General features: G+C 44.9%; 1 protein-coding gene across 1 annotated transcript in view; it reads right to left on the bottom strand.

Moving 5' to 3' along the window:
* Nucleotides 1-13726, bottom strand: part of LOC119175618 (protease-associated domain-containing protein 1) — a 55766-nt gene extending 42040 nt beyond the window's left edge. The window contains exons 1-2 of the mRNA XM_037426520.2: nucleotides 13407-13726; nucleotides 13241-13347 (exon numbers count right to left, since the gene is read on the bottom strand). Of these exons, the coding sequence (XP_037282417.1) occupies nucleotides 13241-13347; nucleotides 13407-13479 (180 nt within the window). The 5' untranslated portion in view covers nucleotides 13480-13726. The remainder of the gene's footprint in view (nucleotides 1-13240; nucleotides 13348-13406) is intronic.
* Nucleotides 13727-20078: the final 6352 nt, after the last annotated feature.

The following is a 20078-nucleotide window of genomic DNA, read 5'->3' as shown; positions in this document are numbered from 1 at the left end:
AACTAATGCCATCAAAGAAAGACCGTCCACATGCACTTCAATGAAGGTCTTATTAGTAGGGAGTGTCAGTGGAGGATTTGGGTCAGTCGCAATTGACGCAGCAATATGGATAGATGCTATGAGCGAGGCCAAGCCTTGGGCTATGGTTGTCACTTCGTGGTGTGTCAAGGTGCTGACCAAATCGCACTTCTTTTGGAAACCTGTCGAATGGGATGTACACGAAAGACGGACCTGTTACAGAAGCTCAGGCCATGGTCATGATGCATTATGCCTCTTACCACTCCAAGACGGTCGGCAACACCACCCTACCGACCAGAGCACTGCGAGAAGAAAGCGTTTGTAAAGACTCCAGAGTGTGTGACTATTGCACAGTAAAAAGCACACCCAAAAACTGTTTTTGAGGACAACAGGTTGTTGGTTTGACACCCAGTAATGACACTTGTTTTCCTTTAAGTTTTTCTTTGCCATCTGATCGTATCCTTTTTTTTTACGACATTTCTGTAACACAAATACGTCACTGATGTCTTGGTGGACCCCGGCATAAAACCCTTTCTTGTATACAATAATCAGCAGAAGAAAATCCCGTGTTGCAATTAAACACAATTCTATAAAAGGGAATTTCATTGCAACAATTACAATGACCCTTGGTCAGCACCAGGTGCCATAAGAATGGCAAAAACTAATTCTTTACGAAACATTATACAGGTCGAATATTACGCTAGATAGGTTGTTAAGGGTAGTAGCAAATGACATCTGCCCTACAAAAAATATAGAAATTATCTACTATTGATAAGAAGTGTGAACTCCATGATGACAATGCACACTTTTTACTGGTCTGGCCAAAGTGCACTAAGCACATGATCATAAACATATTGTTACGGTTGAATTAAAGGATATGTGGATTTATTTACAGGGTGAGGATGAAGTTTGGCAGTCGCGGTAAAGATGGAGTCTTCAGGCCGCACCAAACAACGTCGTCTTCCTTTTCTCCCTACCGGGCACATACCACAGCCCAGCTCATACCGTAGCAATCCCCAGTTCACAGACGAAGCCCACTGGACCAGTATAAGTCACTGGAGGGATGAAATTTCTTGAGGCGAGCCACGTGCACCAACTGCGTTCGATTTAGCCGACGAGAAGGTGTCGTCAAGCGTGCCACAACGTACATCAAGTCAGTCAAGCGATCTACAATGACGTAGGGGCCTGTGTACTGCGGTAAATACTTCTGACATAAACCAGGTTTTCGTTGAGGGGTCCACAACCACACGAATTCACCTTTTCGGAACGAAATGGCATCATGGCGTTCATCGTACCGTTGCTTGGAGCGATCTTGTGATGCGAGTGTGCGCAAGCGAGCAATTTGGCGGGCTTCTTCAGCCCGGCACAGTGTTTCGGCCACGGACTCATCGGTATGGAGCTTAAATGGGAGGATTGTATCAAGGGAGCTGCGTGGTGATCGAGCGTAGAGCAGGTAGAAGGGCGTGAAGTTTGTGGTCTCGTGCTTCGCTGTATTGTACGCGTAAGTAATAAATGGTAATATCTCATCCCAGTTTTTGTGATTGGATGCGACGTACATAGCGAGCATGTTAGTAAGAGTTCGACTGGTGCGTTCTACAAGACCATTCGTCTGAGGATGGTATGGTGTCGAATGTCTGAACTGTGAAGTGCAGAGGCGAAGCAATTCTTCCACAGCGTCCGCAATGAATTGGCGACCACGGTCACCAATTCATCGCCTCTTCGTGCTGTGGCAGCCAACCAAGCTTCTTCAGACCCAGAGCTCCCTAAACCACCACAGTGGCCAGTGGCACTTGTTGAACCACCAAGGGGAAGACACCCTCCGAAACGGTACGACGACTGTGCGCAACAGATAGTGTTTTTTTTTTTTCTTGTGCAGCCTGTTTTTCTCTTCTTCAATAATTAGTGACAAAATTCGTAGGGAGGAAAGAGAGTTTCATACATTTTTTTTCAGTATTTTTTGTAGTTGTGTTAACTGTTTCTTGGTTGGTGACTTATCAGTGGTTTGTTTAAAAACATTGAGACAAAAGTCGCGAACAAAGTGACTTACATTTAAGACACAAACAGCTTACTAACAATGAAGGTTTTAAGGGAGAGAGTATGTTGTGTCACTATAGTTACGATTTCAGTGCATATTGATTGATTGATTGATATGTGGGGTTTAACGTCCCAAAACCACCACATGATTATGAGAGACACCTTAGTGGAGGGTTCCGGAAATTTTGACCACCTAGGGTTCTTTAACAGGCACCCAAATCTGAGCACACGGGCCTACAACATTTCCGCCTCCATCGGAAATGCAGCCGCCGCAGCCGGGATTCGATCCCGCGACCTGCGGGTCAGCAGCTGAGTACGTTAGCCACTAGACCACCACGGCGGGGCTTGAGAACCTGGTTTAGTTTATGATTGCTGAGAACACAGGAAATAGAAGGTGCAGCAGCAGCGAGTCAGCATGCCCTAACGTGTCTCGTGTTTTTTTTTTTTTTTTTTGCACTGTTGGCTAAATTTGTCGCCGCCACTGCGTCCGCTCATGTCGCTTTTGCTGGATGATGATGATGTTTGGTGCTTTGTGGCGCAAGGGTTATTAGATGCCTAAAGAGCGCCAGTATCTGGAGTATCTTCTGAAACAAGGTTCGTAAAGGTGCAAACTGTTTTTTTTTTTTTTCAGTGTTTTGCCTGCATAACTAGAACTCTGTAGAGCTCAGTAAATGGACAAAATGGAATGAATTCTCAAGCGGCGGTAGCGGCAGTGGCGGTGGCATGTACGAGGGGCAGAACGAGTGTGAACGTCTTGGGCGGGCCCGGACATGATTTTCCGGCTGCTATAGCCTTTTTCGCTTCAATTCTCCAGTGCGAATTGTCCAGTACTAATTTTTCTTCATGGCGCCGTTTTCTGGCGAAGAAGCGAGTGAATTTCCGACAAGTTTTGCCGCTTTCGCTCCTTTTGATGACAAGTTTGAACGCAGCGCACCAGCAGCACGAGTGAGGAAACCGTGGCAATTTATTAGGAAGCGGTGAAGGCAGGAAAGTTCAAAAGAACATCATGGACTTTTTTTTCAGCAAGAAGGAATTGCCAATAAAGTTCTTGTTCATCTTCAATATTCATTTTAACTTGTTTTTGGTTCATACGAATCCAGGATAATGCGAATATTTTGCGTGCTTCCTTTGAATTCGTATAATCGAGATTCTCCTAAACAATACTCTGTTCAGGGTATACACATGCACTCCTTGCACAGTATCTGCTTCTCGCAGCACGTGATATTTACCTGTCACTCGGCACATAAGCTGTGTGGTGGTTGCATGTGTGGACTTTGTGTTTGATATTTATTTACGAAAATAATAGCTAATAGAATTAAGACGGTGTTAGAGCTCAATCAACCAAACGACAAAGTAGGATTTCGTACAAGCTACTCAACAATAGACCACATTCATACCATCAGTGAGGTTATATAGAAATGCACAGAATGCAACCAAACCCTATACATAGGTTTTATAGATTACGAGAATGTATTTCACTAAATCGAGACATCAGCAATAATGTAAGCACTACGAAATCAGGGCATCGACGAACCCTACATAAACATACTGGCAGAAATCTACAGTGGATCCACAGCCACCACAGTTCTGCATTAAGAAAGCAACCTTCCCAATAAAGAAGGGTTTAAGGCAGGGAGACACGATCTCTCCAAAGCTATTCACCGCACATTTATAGGAAGTATTCAGGACCTTAGACTGGGAAGAGTTGGGGATAAGAGTTCATGGAGAGTACCTTAGTAACCTGCGATTCACTGATGATATTGCCGTGATGAGTAACTCAGAGGATGAATTGCAGCTCATGATTTCTGAACTGTACACGGAAAGCAGAAAAGTAGGTCTGGAAATTACTATGCACAAAAAAGGTAACGTGCAAAAGTCTTGGCAAAAAACAGCACTTTGCAATAGGTGGAGAGACGCTGGAAGTTGTAAAGGACAGGTAATAACCACAGAGCCGAACCATGAGAGTGAAATAACTAGAATAAGAATGGGGTGGATCATATGTGACAAGCATTCACAAATTATGAATGGTAATCTACCCCTAAACCTCAAGAGAATGAAATATAACAGCTGATTCTTGCTGGTACTTACCTAAGGAGCCAAAACCTGGAGGCTTACAAAGAGGGTTGAGCATAAATTGAGGACAACACAGCGAGCGATGGAAAGAAAAATGATAGGTGTAACCTTAAGAAACAAGAAGAGAGCAGAGTGGGTCAGCAAACAAACTGGGTTTAAGGATATCATAGTTGAAATCAAAACGAAGAAATGGACACGAGCCAGGCACGTGGCACATAGGCAGGATAACCATTGGTTATTAAGGGTAACTGGCTGGATTCCCAAAAAAGGCAAATGCACGAAGGGAAGACTGAAAGTTGGGTGGGCCGATGAGATTGAAGAGTTCGCAGGTAAAACGTGGCAACAGAAAGCACAAGACCTGGTTGATTTGCGGATCATGGGAGAGGCCTTTGCTTCGCAGTGGGCATAGTCAGTCTGACGATGACGATGAGTTTCAGTATGCTTTCCATCTTGTTGTAGGCAGAGGCCCAAGATGCATATGGTAGGGACCTGAGGAATCTTCCTACCCTGTACAAAGATTTGGATGCAACAGCGGTTTCGGTTACCTTTTCGTAGAATCAATAGGAGTTCTTATTCTTAGTGAACAGCTGAGGCCTACCTTAGTGACCTTGTCCTGTAATAAAGCTGCAGATGTTTGTAGCGTCTCCTCGATATGGGTGTCCAATCCATACGAAGTCAACAAAGCAATCTAACCTCCATATAGGGTATGATCAAGATTATGAATAATCTGCAGCTTTCTCGCAAATGGAATAATTACTGCATTAAAAAGAAAAAGGGACAGCACATATATTTATAGCATGCCTAGGTTAGCTAATGTGTAGCAGCATGTACGAATAGTCCACACAAATGATAGCCATTCAGTTTTGCAGCAAAGCTATAATGTAGTTAAAAGTTCGTTGGCTGCCCTAATGTCTACCAGGGCATTTAGGATAGCTTCATGTTTCACGTTATAAAATGCCTTTTCTCAGATCTATTTCCAAGACAGCTTTGGTATCCATAGGTATGAGGGGTCCAGAATATCAGTTGTGAGCTTAAGCATGGCACCTTGCATGGATAGGCCCGATCTAAAATTAATCATTAAGTCTGGGTATTGACCAGTACTGCAACACTCCTTTGCCAAGTTTTCTTTATTGCTCCATTAAACATTTGAGTGCCGTCTTGCGCAAACTGAACCGATGGAATAAGAATCACCGAGATAACCTCAGAACCTCCTGATGTAATTACGTGCAAAACGCAAACATTACAGACAGATTGTTCTGGGACCTACGTGGCTGCTAGCGATAACACTGGAACATTCGGCGGCACATGTATAAATGCCGACGGACATCACCGCTTGTCAGTTAATCAACGGCCGACGCTCTGTTTGTCGCTATCAGTGCGAGCGTATATCCCTGTCATTTGACTTTCCAGTTACTGGCCACAAGTTCGGCCAAATAAACAGTTTCATTTTGGACAAGCCGTCTCTACCTTCATGAGCATCACAACCCCATGACATCTGGTGGAGATGCTGCCTGTTTCATGTACCGGACGCTCCCGTCAAGCTGTGAATCCAGCCCACATCGTGGAGAAGACACCGACACAAGCCACAAGCACTCAGTTAGCCATAGGCTACAATATCTGCCACCAAAGTATGGGCTTCTTTCCAACAAGACTAAGAAGACCAAGGACATGAACTTGAGACCAAGAACATGACCTTGACAATCGTGATGCAGTTCTCAACGAGCTGCCCACCTTCTATGGTTAGCTAAGTCAAGATTCCAAAACCTGGCTGGAGACATTTGAAAGGGTCTCGGCATTTCAGTCAAGTCAACTCAAGTTTATTTCCAATGCATCAAGTCGGAGGTTCTTAGGCGAAAAGATATCACAGACATTTTGAGAGAGCTCAAAGACTCCAGTTTTACAACTGGAGCTAAGAGGATAGCTGCGGCATGTGTATTTCTACCTGGAGGACGCAGCAGACTTGGATCGAAAACAGAGAATCCACCATGACAACATAAAACATCTTCCGGACCAGCTTTCTTGCCATGTTTGCAAGCGTCGTCTGAAAGTCAAAAGCCACTTTGCTGGAAACACGGGCACAGCTTTCGAACAAAAGAGTCACAATCTTTGCGTAAGAGATGATGAGTCAGTTTCACCACACCGACCCTGACATGGCCGAGGAGAAGAGGTTCCTTCGCTCAAGCGAGAGATAAAGCAAGTGGGCTGGTGCGGAACCCTTCCAAAACAGTTCAAAAGCTTGTCTCAAAGGCTACTACAGTCAAGAAGACGCTGGAAATGCGTACTCGCCAGTATAATCGCCAATCAATGCAAGAGAACGCAGCTATTCACACCCTCGGCTCTGACGATATATGTGAAACAATCCGACAGATCATGTGGGAGGAGCTACGAAAGCTGTTGCCTTTGTCACAACCCCAAATGGATTCATTATGTGGACATTGTTTACAAAGAAGTTCGGCAATCGAATGGAGTTTCTGATGCACCGCAGCCTCAGGCGGAAGCTATGAGCTACGCTGCTGCAGTCTGCTCTACCGTTCTCCCTCTACGACAACGCAAAGACACCACACAACCGTACTATCGTCGCCATACGCCTCCGTCTACGCCACCAACGCCATGCCGTTCGCCCGCTGGACAGCACGGTGTGTCAAGTAAAACCGATGCTTGACGTGCCCCCAACAACCACCCCCTCTGCTACCACTGCGAGCAAGCAGGCCACACTTACCGTTGCTGCCAGTGCTCCCAGATAGGCCTGCGGGGATTCGCTGTCAATGTACCGCCTCCATAGCACAGTGAGCAACCATCACATGACATCGCCGACTACCTTGAGAAAGCAATGGGGACGCCCCAATTATTTTTGCCGATCCCATTCGCCAGGCTGCTACGCCTCACCACAGCGAAACCAGTATGTCGGCTTCGCTCGGTCCCAATCTTCGAGCTCTAAATAAAAAAAACTGAGGACAGCAATCGATGCAGGTGCGGTTGCTGTATGACGAACTGCCGAAGATCCTCCGCTACATATGATGACACCACGACGAAAACCGAAGACGACCTGATGATGCAACAGGGAACCAATGGAGCAAACTGATGTAGCCGTGACCCGACACCGCGACATAACCGCAACACAAAACGACAACGGACTAGTGACTCTGATGTACTAATCGATGGCCACAACATCTCTTGTAGACACTGTAGCTGACTGTTACGACATGAATGGCCCATTCGTCTTAAAGATGAAGAAACTCGGGAAAGCTTGGGAAATCCCCGAAATTCGGACCACTGGCAGTCATCAAATAACACTAACTGGAGTTGGCCCAGCAAGTCACCATCAATAACCAGACTTATCCTGTGAACTTTGTAATCCTACAACTTTGCTCCAGGGATGGGATACTTCGGATGGACTTTCTTAAGTGAACGATGCTGTCGTCGACCGAAGGTCTGAGTAAATAACATTAACCTCAGAAAACCAGTTGCCGACACCAACGATGCCAATGAATCACGCAATGAATGTGCTCTAAGATTAATTCACCATTTTGCCTTGCTCAAGCGTCATCATTTCCACCTGCACTAATACACACAGAGACTTTCAAGGCGTTATCAAGAGCAAGAAGCACTTGTTCCTTAGCCGTCAGGTTTGCGTTGCAAGAGGCATCGCCAAGCTGAGTCATGGGAAAGGAAAAGTAATGGCGGCAAACTTCAGCCATAATTCCAGGCACCACAACATTGGTATGATGGTCACCTACATGGAAGAATTCATTGATCTCAGCAATTCTTTCACCCTCTCCGATACTTCAAAACCTCTTTTGACGAATTAGCGTTCCTAACCCGATTCCGACGTTAACCCAAGCCTTCCTAAGCACAAGCAAGACCAGCTCAAATGTAGATCCGAAACGAACATTTGTGTGTCAACTATCGTCACCAAAACAAAGTCACAAAGGAGGGCATGTATCACTTTCCATGGATAGACGACGTCGCAGAATGACTCCGCAATGCGAACTACTTTTCGTCGATGGACCTCACAAGCTACTGGCAAATCGATGTCAACGAGAGAGACCAAGAAAAGACTGACCAAGAAAGGCCTGCATTCATAATACCAAACGACCTGTTAGAGTTCAAGGTCATGCCTTGCGGTCTTTGCTTGTCCCCGGCTACTTTCCAATGCGTTATACAGTACGAGCCGGCTTGAAGTGGCAGACTTGCCTTGTTTACCTGGACGATGTCATTGTGTTTTCCTCAAACTTCGACGAACACCTCTGGCACCTTGAAGCTGTACTGCAAGCAATCAAGACCTCTGAGCTCACTCTGAAGCTAGAAAAATGCCACTTCGCATTCGAGGACCTTTTGTTCCTGGGCCAAGTCATCAGCAAGTCCAGAGTTCATCTCGACCAGCGAAGAACAGGTTACATCACCGCCTTCCCGCTGCCCACCGACAAGAAAGCCGTGCATCAATTTCTTGGTGTGTGCGCCTCTTACAGGCGGTTCGTCAAAAAATTTGCTCGCATCGCCGAGCCACTTTCTAACCTCACAAAGAACAACGTCGAGTTCAAGTGGAAAACGCCATGAGAGGAAGCATTTCAAGAACTAAAACGTCAAGAGATTCTTTCTATACTTGCGCACTTCAACGATCTACACTGACGCAAGCAGCGATGGGCTCGCAGTCGTTTTTGTGCAGAGGACTGACAGACTGAAAAGAGTAGTCAGTTATGTTAGCCGGTTGCTATCGAAAGCAGAGGACAACTATTTTACAACAGAAAAAAAATGCCTTGCAATCATCTGGGCTATGTCTAAGTATCGCCCCTACCTTTATGGCAGGCATTTCAATGTTGTGAGCAACCACCACGTCTCGTATTGGCTAGCCAACTTAAAAACCCTTGAGGTCGCGTTGCAAAGTAGAGCCCGAGACTTCAAGAATTTGACGTTACCTTCGTTTACAAGTCTGGAAAATACACTCCGACACCGAAAGACTGTGACGTGCCCTCAACAAACCACTGCTGCAGGACGACCCGGATGACGACTGCTTCTTAAGAACCATAAGTGCCGATGACTTCGCCGAGCGACAACGAGCTGACCCGGAACTCAAGAGCCTTGTAGAATACCTCGAGGTTAACGGTGCCACTGTTTCGAAGGTATTCAAGTAAGGACTGGCGTCGTTCTTCCTGCGAGACAAAGTTCTTCTATAGAAGAACTTTGCGCCTCTTTGAGACAAACGCCTTTCCTTGGTTCTCCCAGCAGTGAGACCTGAGGACTTCCATGCCTTAAATGACTACCCTACGGCTGGACCCCTCCATGTTTCCCGTACGCTCATAGGAATACAAGAAAAGTACTACTGGCCACGACTTGCCACCATCACTTGTTAGGTCAGGACCTGCCGAGATTGTCAGCGACAGAAGACACCGTCGACTAGGCCAGCTGGACTTCTAGAGCCCTTCAAGCTCCCTCGCCGACCCATCCAGCAAATCGGCATGGACCTACCGGGGCTGTTTTCAACCTAGAGTTCTGGAAACAAATGGATCATCGTCGCCACTGCCTACCTCACACGATATGCCGAGACAACGGCCCTGCCCAAAGGCAGTGCATCCGAGGTAGCCAAATTCTTTGTTGAAAACATCACTCTCCATTACGGCGCACTGGAGGTCCTCATCACCAACAGAGGTACAGCATTTACCGCTGACTTGACTCAGTGATTTTGGCATACAGCCAGACAAGCCATCGCCAAGCGATAACACACCACCCGCCGACCAATGATCTGACTAAATGGCTAAACAAGACCATTGCCGACATGCTGGCCATGTTTGTCGACATCGAACACAAGACGTGGGACACGGTTCTTCTATATTTGACCTTCCCATACACCATAACAGTGCAGGAGATGACTCAGATGTCGTCATTCAAGTTGGACTATGGAATGAACCCGGAAAAAAGCTGCACCACACATGCGCAAACAGCACTGTCTCACGCAATCACAATACATACCTAAACAGACATATCTATTCGAGTAACAAAGAGCAAAACTGAAACTCAGATGTGAGCAAAACAACTGATGTGTCCCTTACACAGAAGACAGCTTTCTTCTTTATCCAAAACATTTCCATTATTTCCCGGGCCAGAGCATCTGAGCTTTTGGCAAGAACAAAAACGCTTGAAAACCTTGCCTCACAAGAGCAGGAACGGCAACGGGCAGGCAAAAGTGCTGCTGAATTATTTCGAAGTGACAGCTCGTGTTCCTTAACTCGAATATTTAAACACCGACCAGTGTGGAAAATGTAAACCCGACGACAACTAAACAACTAAGTGGGATTTTATACACCACACCCATCGAACAATCCACATTTGTCGAAGTGTGTTTCTCCCCACAAGTTGAGGCCCTCCACGGTTTAAAAATACGTGGGCATAGGCCAGCCAACTCATATGGCGCAGAAAAAACTGCAGGCAAATTGTACCTGTTAGCCACATTCTTAAATTTGTGCGCTATCTTACGAATATAAAGTAAAACCATAGGTATATTTGACCATGGGCTGCATGCTTTTCCTAGTGCCTTTCAACTTTTTGAAGGAGGATTTCAGAAACCGATACGACCGAGGACAGTCAGCTGAATGCAGCCGCCTAACCTGATTCCTGCAACCATCCTACTTTCAGTGAGTACAACAATTCACCAGCACTCCCTTGAAATACAAAGTCGCAATGGCCCTTTTAAGAAGTTTAGAATGGGCCACATCAAAAGGTAAAAAGCTCTTTGCGTGTGGCAAAAAGCCCAGCACACTTGTCGCTTTGAGAAAGTGATGCTCAAGTTTAAAAGCTGCAATTTATTGCCGATGAGAACCTCGTGCATGAACGAAAGGCTGTTCAGATGATGTCTGAAAAGTGCCAAAATTTCATCAAAAGAGTCACCAATGGGTTAGTGTTTGCAATCACTAAAAATCATTGACATACCGAAAGACCTTCAGCATCTTTGCATCGTCAAGTTCTTGAGCTAACTCTGTGTCAAAAGAAGCTAAAAACATGTTCAATGAAAAGGGATCTGCTTTGGCTTGTGTGTCGCCCCAGTGTTTTGCAACATGTTCTTAGCTTTTTCTGACACATGTTTTTAGCTTTTTTTGATGCATTAAACAAATGGGCAGATGGCTCAATGATATAGAGCATGGAACGTTATTAAAAAGAACCGCTGCTGGAAATCTCGCCTTTTACACTCACCAGTGTAAGTGCACAGTAAAGCTGCACGACATTCAGATTTTAGGAAGAAGCAAGGACAAGCTAACACATGAAATTTAAGAAGCCATGATCATTGACGAAAGTGAACTATCATTCGTGCACACAAACAACCAATCTGGGAATCAGTGAGTGAGCATTGCATTCGCTATAAAATGTTATAAAAATGCACGGCAAGTTTAAATAAACAATCGGTGTGTCGTCTCCCTTTCTGTCTTTGTCCTCGATAACTACTTCGCTGGAACCTCTCACTATGTGCAACGAGTGAGCTCAGGCAAGCACAATTGTAAGTTTATAGGAAACTCCATGGTTCTAATCACATCGTAGAAGAGTGAATATATAGGACACAGAGCAGGCAAAATCCAGAAAAAGGTATGCACAGTTGTAAAAAAAAGGAAATGGGTGATCAAAACCAGTGTTCAGCACAGTGCATGCAAATATGCACATTCAGTTTTATAAACAGCAACAGCTTGTGCATTACTATCGCTTTCATCTGTCGAATGCCCCATGATGGGTGTTCTTAAAGTTAGCCGACATGTGGGAAGCAGCCGTACATCACCCTAACTAGCTGACGTATAATTGTTCGTCTAGCTCACCATGAACCCACATTACAAAATGATACACGCACTCTCATACATCATTTCAGAGCTTAGGGGGAGAATGAAAAAATGCCACGAGGAACTGAAAGAAACAAATAACTTAAACAGGAGCAATGTCAAACCATTGAAACTTTCCATACCAATAACAGTGGTAGTCCCTCGACAGCTATTCATGAATGTGCTCAAACACGGGTATTTTTAACCACCTATTGAAGTTTGGTGCATGCAGGTAGGGCGCTTCCTTTCTTGCTTTTGCCCTCTCGTATGTTCACTCACCTCAAATGTGAATAAAACTGCGGCACATTTCCTCGGGTGATCCGAGCTTTGCGCGCAATCCTTCTTTTAAAATGTCTCCAGAGAACTATTTGGAAAGATAAACAGGCAGGCAGCGCTTGGTAGAGCAAGCTTAAAGAAAAAATTGCACCGCGGTCTGCATGTACACGGCACCCTTAGCAAGCTGTCAATCAAAAAGCATGAAGTTACTATGCACAAGGCTCCTAAGTACCAGGAGATGTGCTTTGCTAAGATTTTTTTTTCTTGCACTGCGTTCTGCTGTTAGTGCAATTCAAAGCACTAAGTGATGCATAAAAACATCTTTTGCACTTTGAACAACAAAAATGACTTGTCCGATAGCCGCAATATGATTTCATTATGCTCCCTAGACCAAAAGCAGCACTAAGAAAAAAACTAAATGGTTTGATGTTTACGATAATGGGCAAGAATGTTAAACTACCCCATTAGCAAGGCAAACGATCCAGTTCTATTATAAGTAAACAGCACGTGCTTGATAGATGTATTTTCAGGCAATCTCGAGACAAATCAAAACGGTGGAACCCATTCTGCAGCTCTTCCGTTACTGTTTGCACCGCAGAAATGACCTGTTGTATAAAAAAAGAACTCATGAGCGAAATGGGTGTTGCAAACCATGATGAATTATTTGCTTCACAAACTCGACTAGCCACACCTCTTTCAGGCGAAAGCCAACGCTTACTTTACCCCTCATTGAATTGCGGCAAAGCAAGTTCCCTCCGAGTGCGTGATAACGAGTGTGGATACGAGTGAAAGCAAGCTCTTTTAAGCAGAGAAGCTTAGCCCTGTCAGCCTCGTCCCGGCTATGTGGGACAGCACGATCATTTAAACCCACGTAGTACGTGGCACGCTCAGTGTGACGATATCCACAGCTGCCCTTTTATAAGAGCATGTTTACTGTACGACAAATGGCCGCATCACTACTTTTTTCTTTCTTCATTCCTCTGTACTGCTCGATTCCCTCCAGGCTTGCGTCCTAGGTGATGAACCGAAACTGGGCCACTTACAAATGACGAACCGAACTCGTGCGCGGGCCTCAGACGAAACGTGTACCTCAGGCTCTCGGGTTCAAGTATTTCGAAGAAGATGTCCTCTTTCAAGCCATCCGATGACACTGAAAGAAGAACGCGATCGTCAGTGTGGGTTACCGCGGCAGTATTGGCCACTACCCACCCAAGTTCGCGAGCACATCCACGAGGAGGCAACCACACGTCAGCAGTAGAGCCCGCACAAGTCTCTCGCGCATTCCAAAGACTCAGCCCATCGCCGACCACACGCCACCATCACATGGCGATACCAAGGCCCTTCACATGCTTTCACCAGGCCCAGGAAACTCTCAAGTTCCAGCGATGGCCGTAGAGGGCGAAATAACCGACTGAACACTAAACCCCTTGATCTGAGGAAAGTAACGACACTCTCCTCTCCGCGCGCGTTTCTTCCTTGATTCTCTCACTCAGTTGACGTACGCGCGGCAAGCGGCGCCATGTTTCACCGACGCTCCCGCGGGCGCGCCTCAGAATTATATGGAGGCGGGTTATTTACGGCAGCTTGCGTGCCACGGTAGTGCTGAAATTTCTTAAATAGTGATAATAAAAGTATGAACACTAAGGCAACCGTTTATTAAAGGATTAGCTTCTTTTAAAGGTCGTATAGGTGGGGCATGCTATTTGAATAAAAACTTTTATGGGGAGTTCTACGACGCGTATGTTTTTCTGCCGCATGATAACAGGCTGTACGTTTTCATCTGATGTAGTTCCGCTTGTGGCAGGTCCGTCTGTATTCGAATTTCTTTCCGTGCTTGTGCACCAGTATACGACACAGGTACTTACAGCGTCACGTATTGCAATGACTTCGTGGATGGTGGATCGTTTACCCATGTGTTCATCTTTTCGGCGTGAAAATAGCCTTGAGCAATGGCCTCCAAAATGAAAAAAGCCATTGAACAATGTCATTACGATTAAGTGTCACCAACAGTGCCTCCTCTACCACAATAAAAGCAACAAAAGAAAATGAATATTTAGAACTGTGTTTTGGCATTGTTTTCAAAGAAACTAGCAATTTGGTTACCTGTGAAAGAAGAAACTCTCCACCAGGAAGGTCATAATAATCTGAGCGTCGATGGCGACCAGAAAATCCTATCCGGATTGACTGATCCCGGTCAGAAGTACCATGTGACACTGGTATAAAAGATAATATGGTTTCTTATTGCTGAAGGGAAGACATGCTAATGCAGGCGTGACCGAAACGATTGTGGCAACGGTCTCCTAAGAAATGGCTCTTTCAATATAACTGATGCTATGGCTTTTTTTTTTTTTGCGTTGCGCCTCTGTATTTTTTTCCTTGTTTCGATGGACCACATCTCTTTTACAGTTTTTGTGTGTTAATTCTCACCCCCCATAAAAACAAAAAAAACAAAATAAATACACTTCTGGATACGAGAGCCAATTAGTTTCATCTATATTCATCCATTCATTGGTTTTCTGCATCAAACATCCTCGTAAACGAATCCTAAGAGTCACAAAAAGCGCGACCGAGAAGCTGTGTGATCCCACGTAATAGTTTATTTTATTTATTAATTTTACCTGCAGCGCCAACAAGGCCTTACAGCAGGGGGGTATATGCAAATACATGAATACGATTCATCATATGGGAAAAAAAGGAAAAAGAGAACTGACATGAGAATAAGTGGTACAAATCTGCACAATAGCGCGTCACATGTACAAGCAGTGCCACAATGAAAAATTTACATGTGCGACAAAAACGTGTGAAACAGAGCATCAGATGTACAATTAACAATACTACCTGGTAGTTTATTCCAGGCCCCAATGAAATGGGGAAAGAAAGAACCCTTGTACACATCAGTACGGCAATCAATTTCACGAATTTTCCATTCATGGTCGCGTCGCTTAGATACAAAGTGCGGGGTTAGTAAGAAAATTTTAGGATCAAGACCAGTCTTATTGAAATAAATACGATATAGTAGTTCTAGTTTGTGATGCAACCGACGTTTACTTAGTGTTTCCCAGCCCAACTCTGATTTAAGTAATGTAATGCTAGTGCGAAAACTATAATTTTAGTTACAAATCGGGCGGCGCGGTTCTGGACGCGTTCTAGCAGTGTACATAAATTTTCAAATTGTGGGTCCCACACGGCGCAGGCGTACTCCGTAATGGATCTTACGTTGGTGAAATATAAAAGTTCTTTAACTTTTGGAGGAGCATCACTGAAGTTGCGTTTTAGAAAGTTGAGCATGCGGGAAGCAGAAAAGGACACGTGTTCAATCTGACGTTTCCAGGTTAGGTTAGATGAAAAAGTTCGCAGAGAAAGCAGACTACAGTTGTGCATTTTCGATGATTGCCGAGGTGCGTGCGAGGTGATGGAGTACGAGCAGAATATTTTTATTTATTTATTTATTTATTTATTTATTTATTTATTTATTTATTTATTTATTTATTTATTTATTTATTTATTTATTTATTTGTTTGTTTGTTTGTTTGTTTATTTATTTACTTATTTATTTATTTGTTTATTTATTTATACATACTACAGACCAGAATTTAGGTCCCGGCAGGAGGGGCACAAGAAACATCAAGTGATTCGTGACAGCAAAAAAACAAACAAACAAACAAACATGTATCTGTACGCTAACGGAGGTCACATGTCTGGGAAACATAAACAAAATTTATAACACATTTGAACACTCTATAATCACCAAGTACATAACTTTCTAGCGATATATCAAAATTGTCCATCGAAAAAACCTCATGAAGCGGCCAATTCCGGTCATCAATTGTTCTGAAAAAATAACTGCATTTGTAAGCATAGTTCCTGCAAATATGGGTGCCAAGGATCAATCATGTTTACGGTGGTTACTCCTAGCAGTGGCTGGCTGAACACAACAAGGTACATATAAGTCAACTTTCCCTGACATAATTTTGTACAAAAAAATTTTAAATGATTGAACTTTCTTCTTGTTTCTCTCAAAGGAATTCAGCATGTTGATGACAACTCTAGTTTGAAGGAACGCACGGCTTAAGAAGCTTCACCCCTAAATAACACGTATGTTGATGAGCAGGCCTAAATAAGATTTCAAATACAGCATTCGGCGATGTTCTGATAGGAGCAATAAGAAAGGCGCCGTACCTCGCAAAGAACACTGTTCTTTCTTGGAACGAAGTTTTTTTTTTTTTTTTTTGGCCGATGCTGTGCAGCCAATGCTGTTTGCGCAAGCCATCACGTTTACCTTAGGGTATCATAAAAAGTGCGCACCATTTTCACTGTGGTTTTTGCAGTCATAGGCGCAACAGCGCGGCATAGCATCCGCACAAAGCACAGAAAACAAAGCGCGCGCTACATTTGTTACGCGGAGCATTGGCGAAAAATGGCGCGAGCGAAAAAGAAAAACACAGTAATGCGCAATATTCACGCGTCTCTAAGGGCAATCGCGAAGGACACCAATCATCATGCAGAAAAAGTCCGTAGAAAAAGTGTAAAAGTGTCGGTGACCGGAAGGACGCGAGGAGGCAAGGAGGGAGAGAGGAGGTCGAGTGCGCATCGGTGAGTACCTCGGAGGAAGGAAAAAAAAAACTTAGGAGAGGCCCTGACGTCACTCGTTGCGAAGCCGTGGTAAAGCCGGAAGTCGGCCATATTGACTGGGCAAACTCATCTCTTGTTTACATCCGATTGTAAAGCAGAAGGCGCGACTGTCTGTCTGGCTCGGAAAGCACGTGGGCTGCGCAGCGCGTCTGTCGTGACGTTCCGAAACCAATGTAACGGGGCCCCTCTGGGCCAGCGCAACACTTTCGCGAAATCATTTCGTCCGAGTATTAACAGCGAGTAACAGCTCACCGACAACGAAGCAAGTACAAGAGAACGCGCGCTGGATGCACTGACAACGGCGAGTGTTTTCACGTCATTAATTCAGCAATTATACAGACAATGATCGGTCGTGCCCCTTCTACGATTGCATTCAACCACGCGGCGGACGTGGCGCAATGCCACTGTGCCCGTGTTCTGTGTGAAACTCATCGGCGTCAGCATTCTGCAACCGTGGTGACTTTTAGCACGGTGCAAGTGACACTTGAACGCGGTTGTTCTAACGTTGAGATTACAATGCTGGGGCGAGTATAACAAGCGCGACAAAAAAGGTGTTTTGTTACGCACATGCAAGTTGTTACTGTACACATACCGAACACAAAACTACGTATGTGCATATGGTCCTCGTTTGCGTCTTGCTGGGCACAACAGTTTCGTACGTTGCCACAAAGAGGAGCGCTGCCCAACCATCACTGGCCTGCAAGACATTCGTCGTTCTTCCGCTTCATCATGGTCCCCAACGTAATTTCGCTGAACACTTCAAGTGCTTCATCCGCGTCATCCGCCGCACGACACACGGATATGCGTTCGTTCTACGCACTGTTCAGCCCCCGTGGTGAAAGAAAGGTTTTGTGAACGTTTCTAAAAGTACAGTAACTGTCAGGAGAACACTGTGTAACCAATAACGCGGCGTAGAGCACGGATATTGTCCGCCACGGCTCAGCACGAGACCTGTGGAGGCACACATGCCGCCGCCAGCCGCGGCCGCTCGCTGCTAGACCAGTTATACTGCGCAACACGTAACCATAGCAACGCCACCATTGTGCTCAGTAAATATGGCCGCCGTAATGTCATTTCTTCCACACTTGTCACGTAGCATGCCAGTAGGGTGGTTAACGCCAGCTGGGCATGCCCTCTCCTATCTTTCTTTCCTCCGTGTTTCCCAAGATCATGGGGTTTTACCGAACACAAAGGGGACCTCGTGAGAAGCTACTATATACAGTGTACTAGAAGGGGGCAGTCACAGAACACCTATCAGATTAAAGAACGGAAACTGTACCTTTAGGCTGTTGTATCAAAATAACATGCAAATAGGTAGTGGCGGCGTACTAAACTGCAATACTGCGAGGACAAATGGCTCTGGTAGTACTATCATTATCAATAAACAGATGCATTTTTTTTTGTTGCTGGTGGGAGGCTGCTGGTTCACGCTGCTCACTTCCCCTAGTAGCTAAGTTTTTTTTACTCGTTGCCAAATTCTGATTCGCGTGTGTAATTGTCGCCAGGTGACTTAACTGGCCTGGACTGCCAAAAACAAAGCCAATCAAGTAAGGTTTTCATTGTTTATTGGGAGTGTCCAAATGACCTTGTACCAATGTATACAGTCGGGTTCGAACAAAGCAAGTCACTCATACATATAAAAAGCCGGACCGAACCGTATACATTGGTACAACCAATGTATACGGTCGGGTCCTAACAAAACAAGTCACTCATACATATCAAAAGCTTTCAACACATGTGGAAAGACTCTTGAAAGCTAAGAAGCATATGCATATATCTGAACATCGAGATCGCTAAATCAACGTCGCTCTCATTGTGTTGTGGTGCTCGAATTTAAAGCGTGGCTTCATGACAATTAAGGGTACCACTCTGCCGTCAGATGCGGCGCTTGCCAGGTAGTGTTGACCTTGACGTGAAGTGAATGCATGATTTGGAATCGGGAAGGAAATTCGCACAATGCCGATAGATAGCTCGCGCAATGAGAGCAATTTAGTTCTGCTAAATTTGTTAAATAAACAATCACGGATGCACGCAGTTCTGAATATTTCTCGCTCTGCAATGTTACCTTGAGTACTTCACAATTGTTAAATCTCACGTCGTTTCGACAGGGGAGGCACTAGTTGTAATTCTCAGCCATGATCCCACATCACAGGTAATATGTATTTAGGTGATGGGCCTAAAACATTCCAGGCTTGTTACATATTTTGTTAAATTTGAGTTACACAGTTACTACAGCTAGAATTTTTCGTCGCAAGTAATGACTGTTGTGCTGAGTATGCAGTGAACATGTATGCTAAAGGAACAGAGTTATGAGGTGTGTGCTTACAGATCGAAAAGGCCTGATTCTAAGAAAATAAGCTTTAGGCATGCATTGTCCATTTTTTGTTGTTTTTACATCTTTGTTGGTGCTGTTACAGTCCACTAAACAACTGCTAAGCCCGGAGCACAATCTTTTTTTGCAGACATATCGATAGAACTTGAGCACTTTTTTGCAAGCAGGCACTCCTGACATCACTTGGTGGCACATGATGTGAATCTGTCTAAATACTGGATCAATAAAGGTCACATTTATTACACATTTGTTATTGTATTTACTTTTTCAGTATACTTGTGCTTGAAAGCTGGAGTTGTTTTCTCCCTGCTACATTTAGAAATGTGGACTTGTAATGCATACTATCTTGCAGTGTGGCTGTTGATTAGTTAAGATCATTGATGTTTCAACTACCTGTGCGAGAGAGAGAGAGAGAGAAAACATTTATTGAAAGAAGCTTGTGAGTGAAGGTGGGAGGGTCCCTTATTCCAGGAACCTTCTGGCCTGGACAGCCCGCCGGGTTCGAGCGACGAGTTGACGCTGTTCGACCAGGTCTGCCTGGAAGACCACAGCCTCCCACGCTTTACTGAGGAGGTCTTGGTCCGCATCTGGTGCTGCTGCTTATAGCCTTGGGACGCTTACTTTGCACTGCAGTAGGAGGTGTGCCAGAATTTCTGCGACATTGCAGTGAGGACAGATGTAGCTTTGCAACGTTGGCCTCATATGGTGCAATAGTACACCGTGGGTAAAGGTGTTGCTTTGAAGACGCCTGCAGTCAGTGCCTTCGTCCTTTGTGAGTTTTGGATGTGGCGGAGGGTGTGACCTGCGTTCGAGTCGATAATGTTGCAGCAATGCATGATACGTTTGTGGTACGCGTTCTCTTGCCTCTGCTTCTCGTTGTTGAGTGGCAGGTGTTTCGGATCTCGTACAGGAATGTC

The sequence above is a fragment of the Rhipicephalus microplus genome, chromosome X (genome assembly GCF_043290135.1).
Source record: "Rhipicephalus microplus isolate Deutch F79 chromosome X, USDA_Rmic, whole genome shotgun sequence".
Taxonomy (NCBI): domain Eukaryota; kingdom Metazoa; phylum Arthropoda; class Arachnida; order Ixodida; family Ixodidae; genus Rhipicephalus; species Rhipicephalus microplus.
The sequence above is the reverse complement of the archived record's forward strand: the minus strand, read 5'-3'. Positions and strand labels throughout refer to the sequence as shown.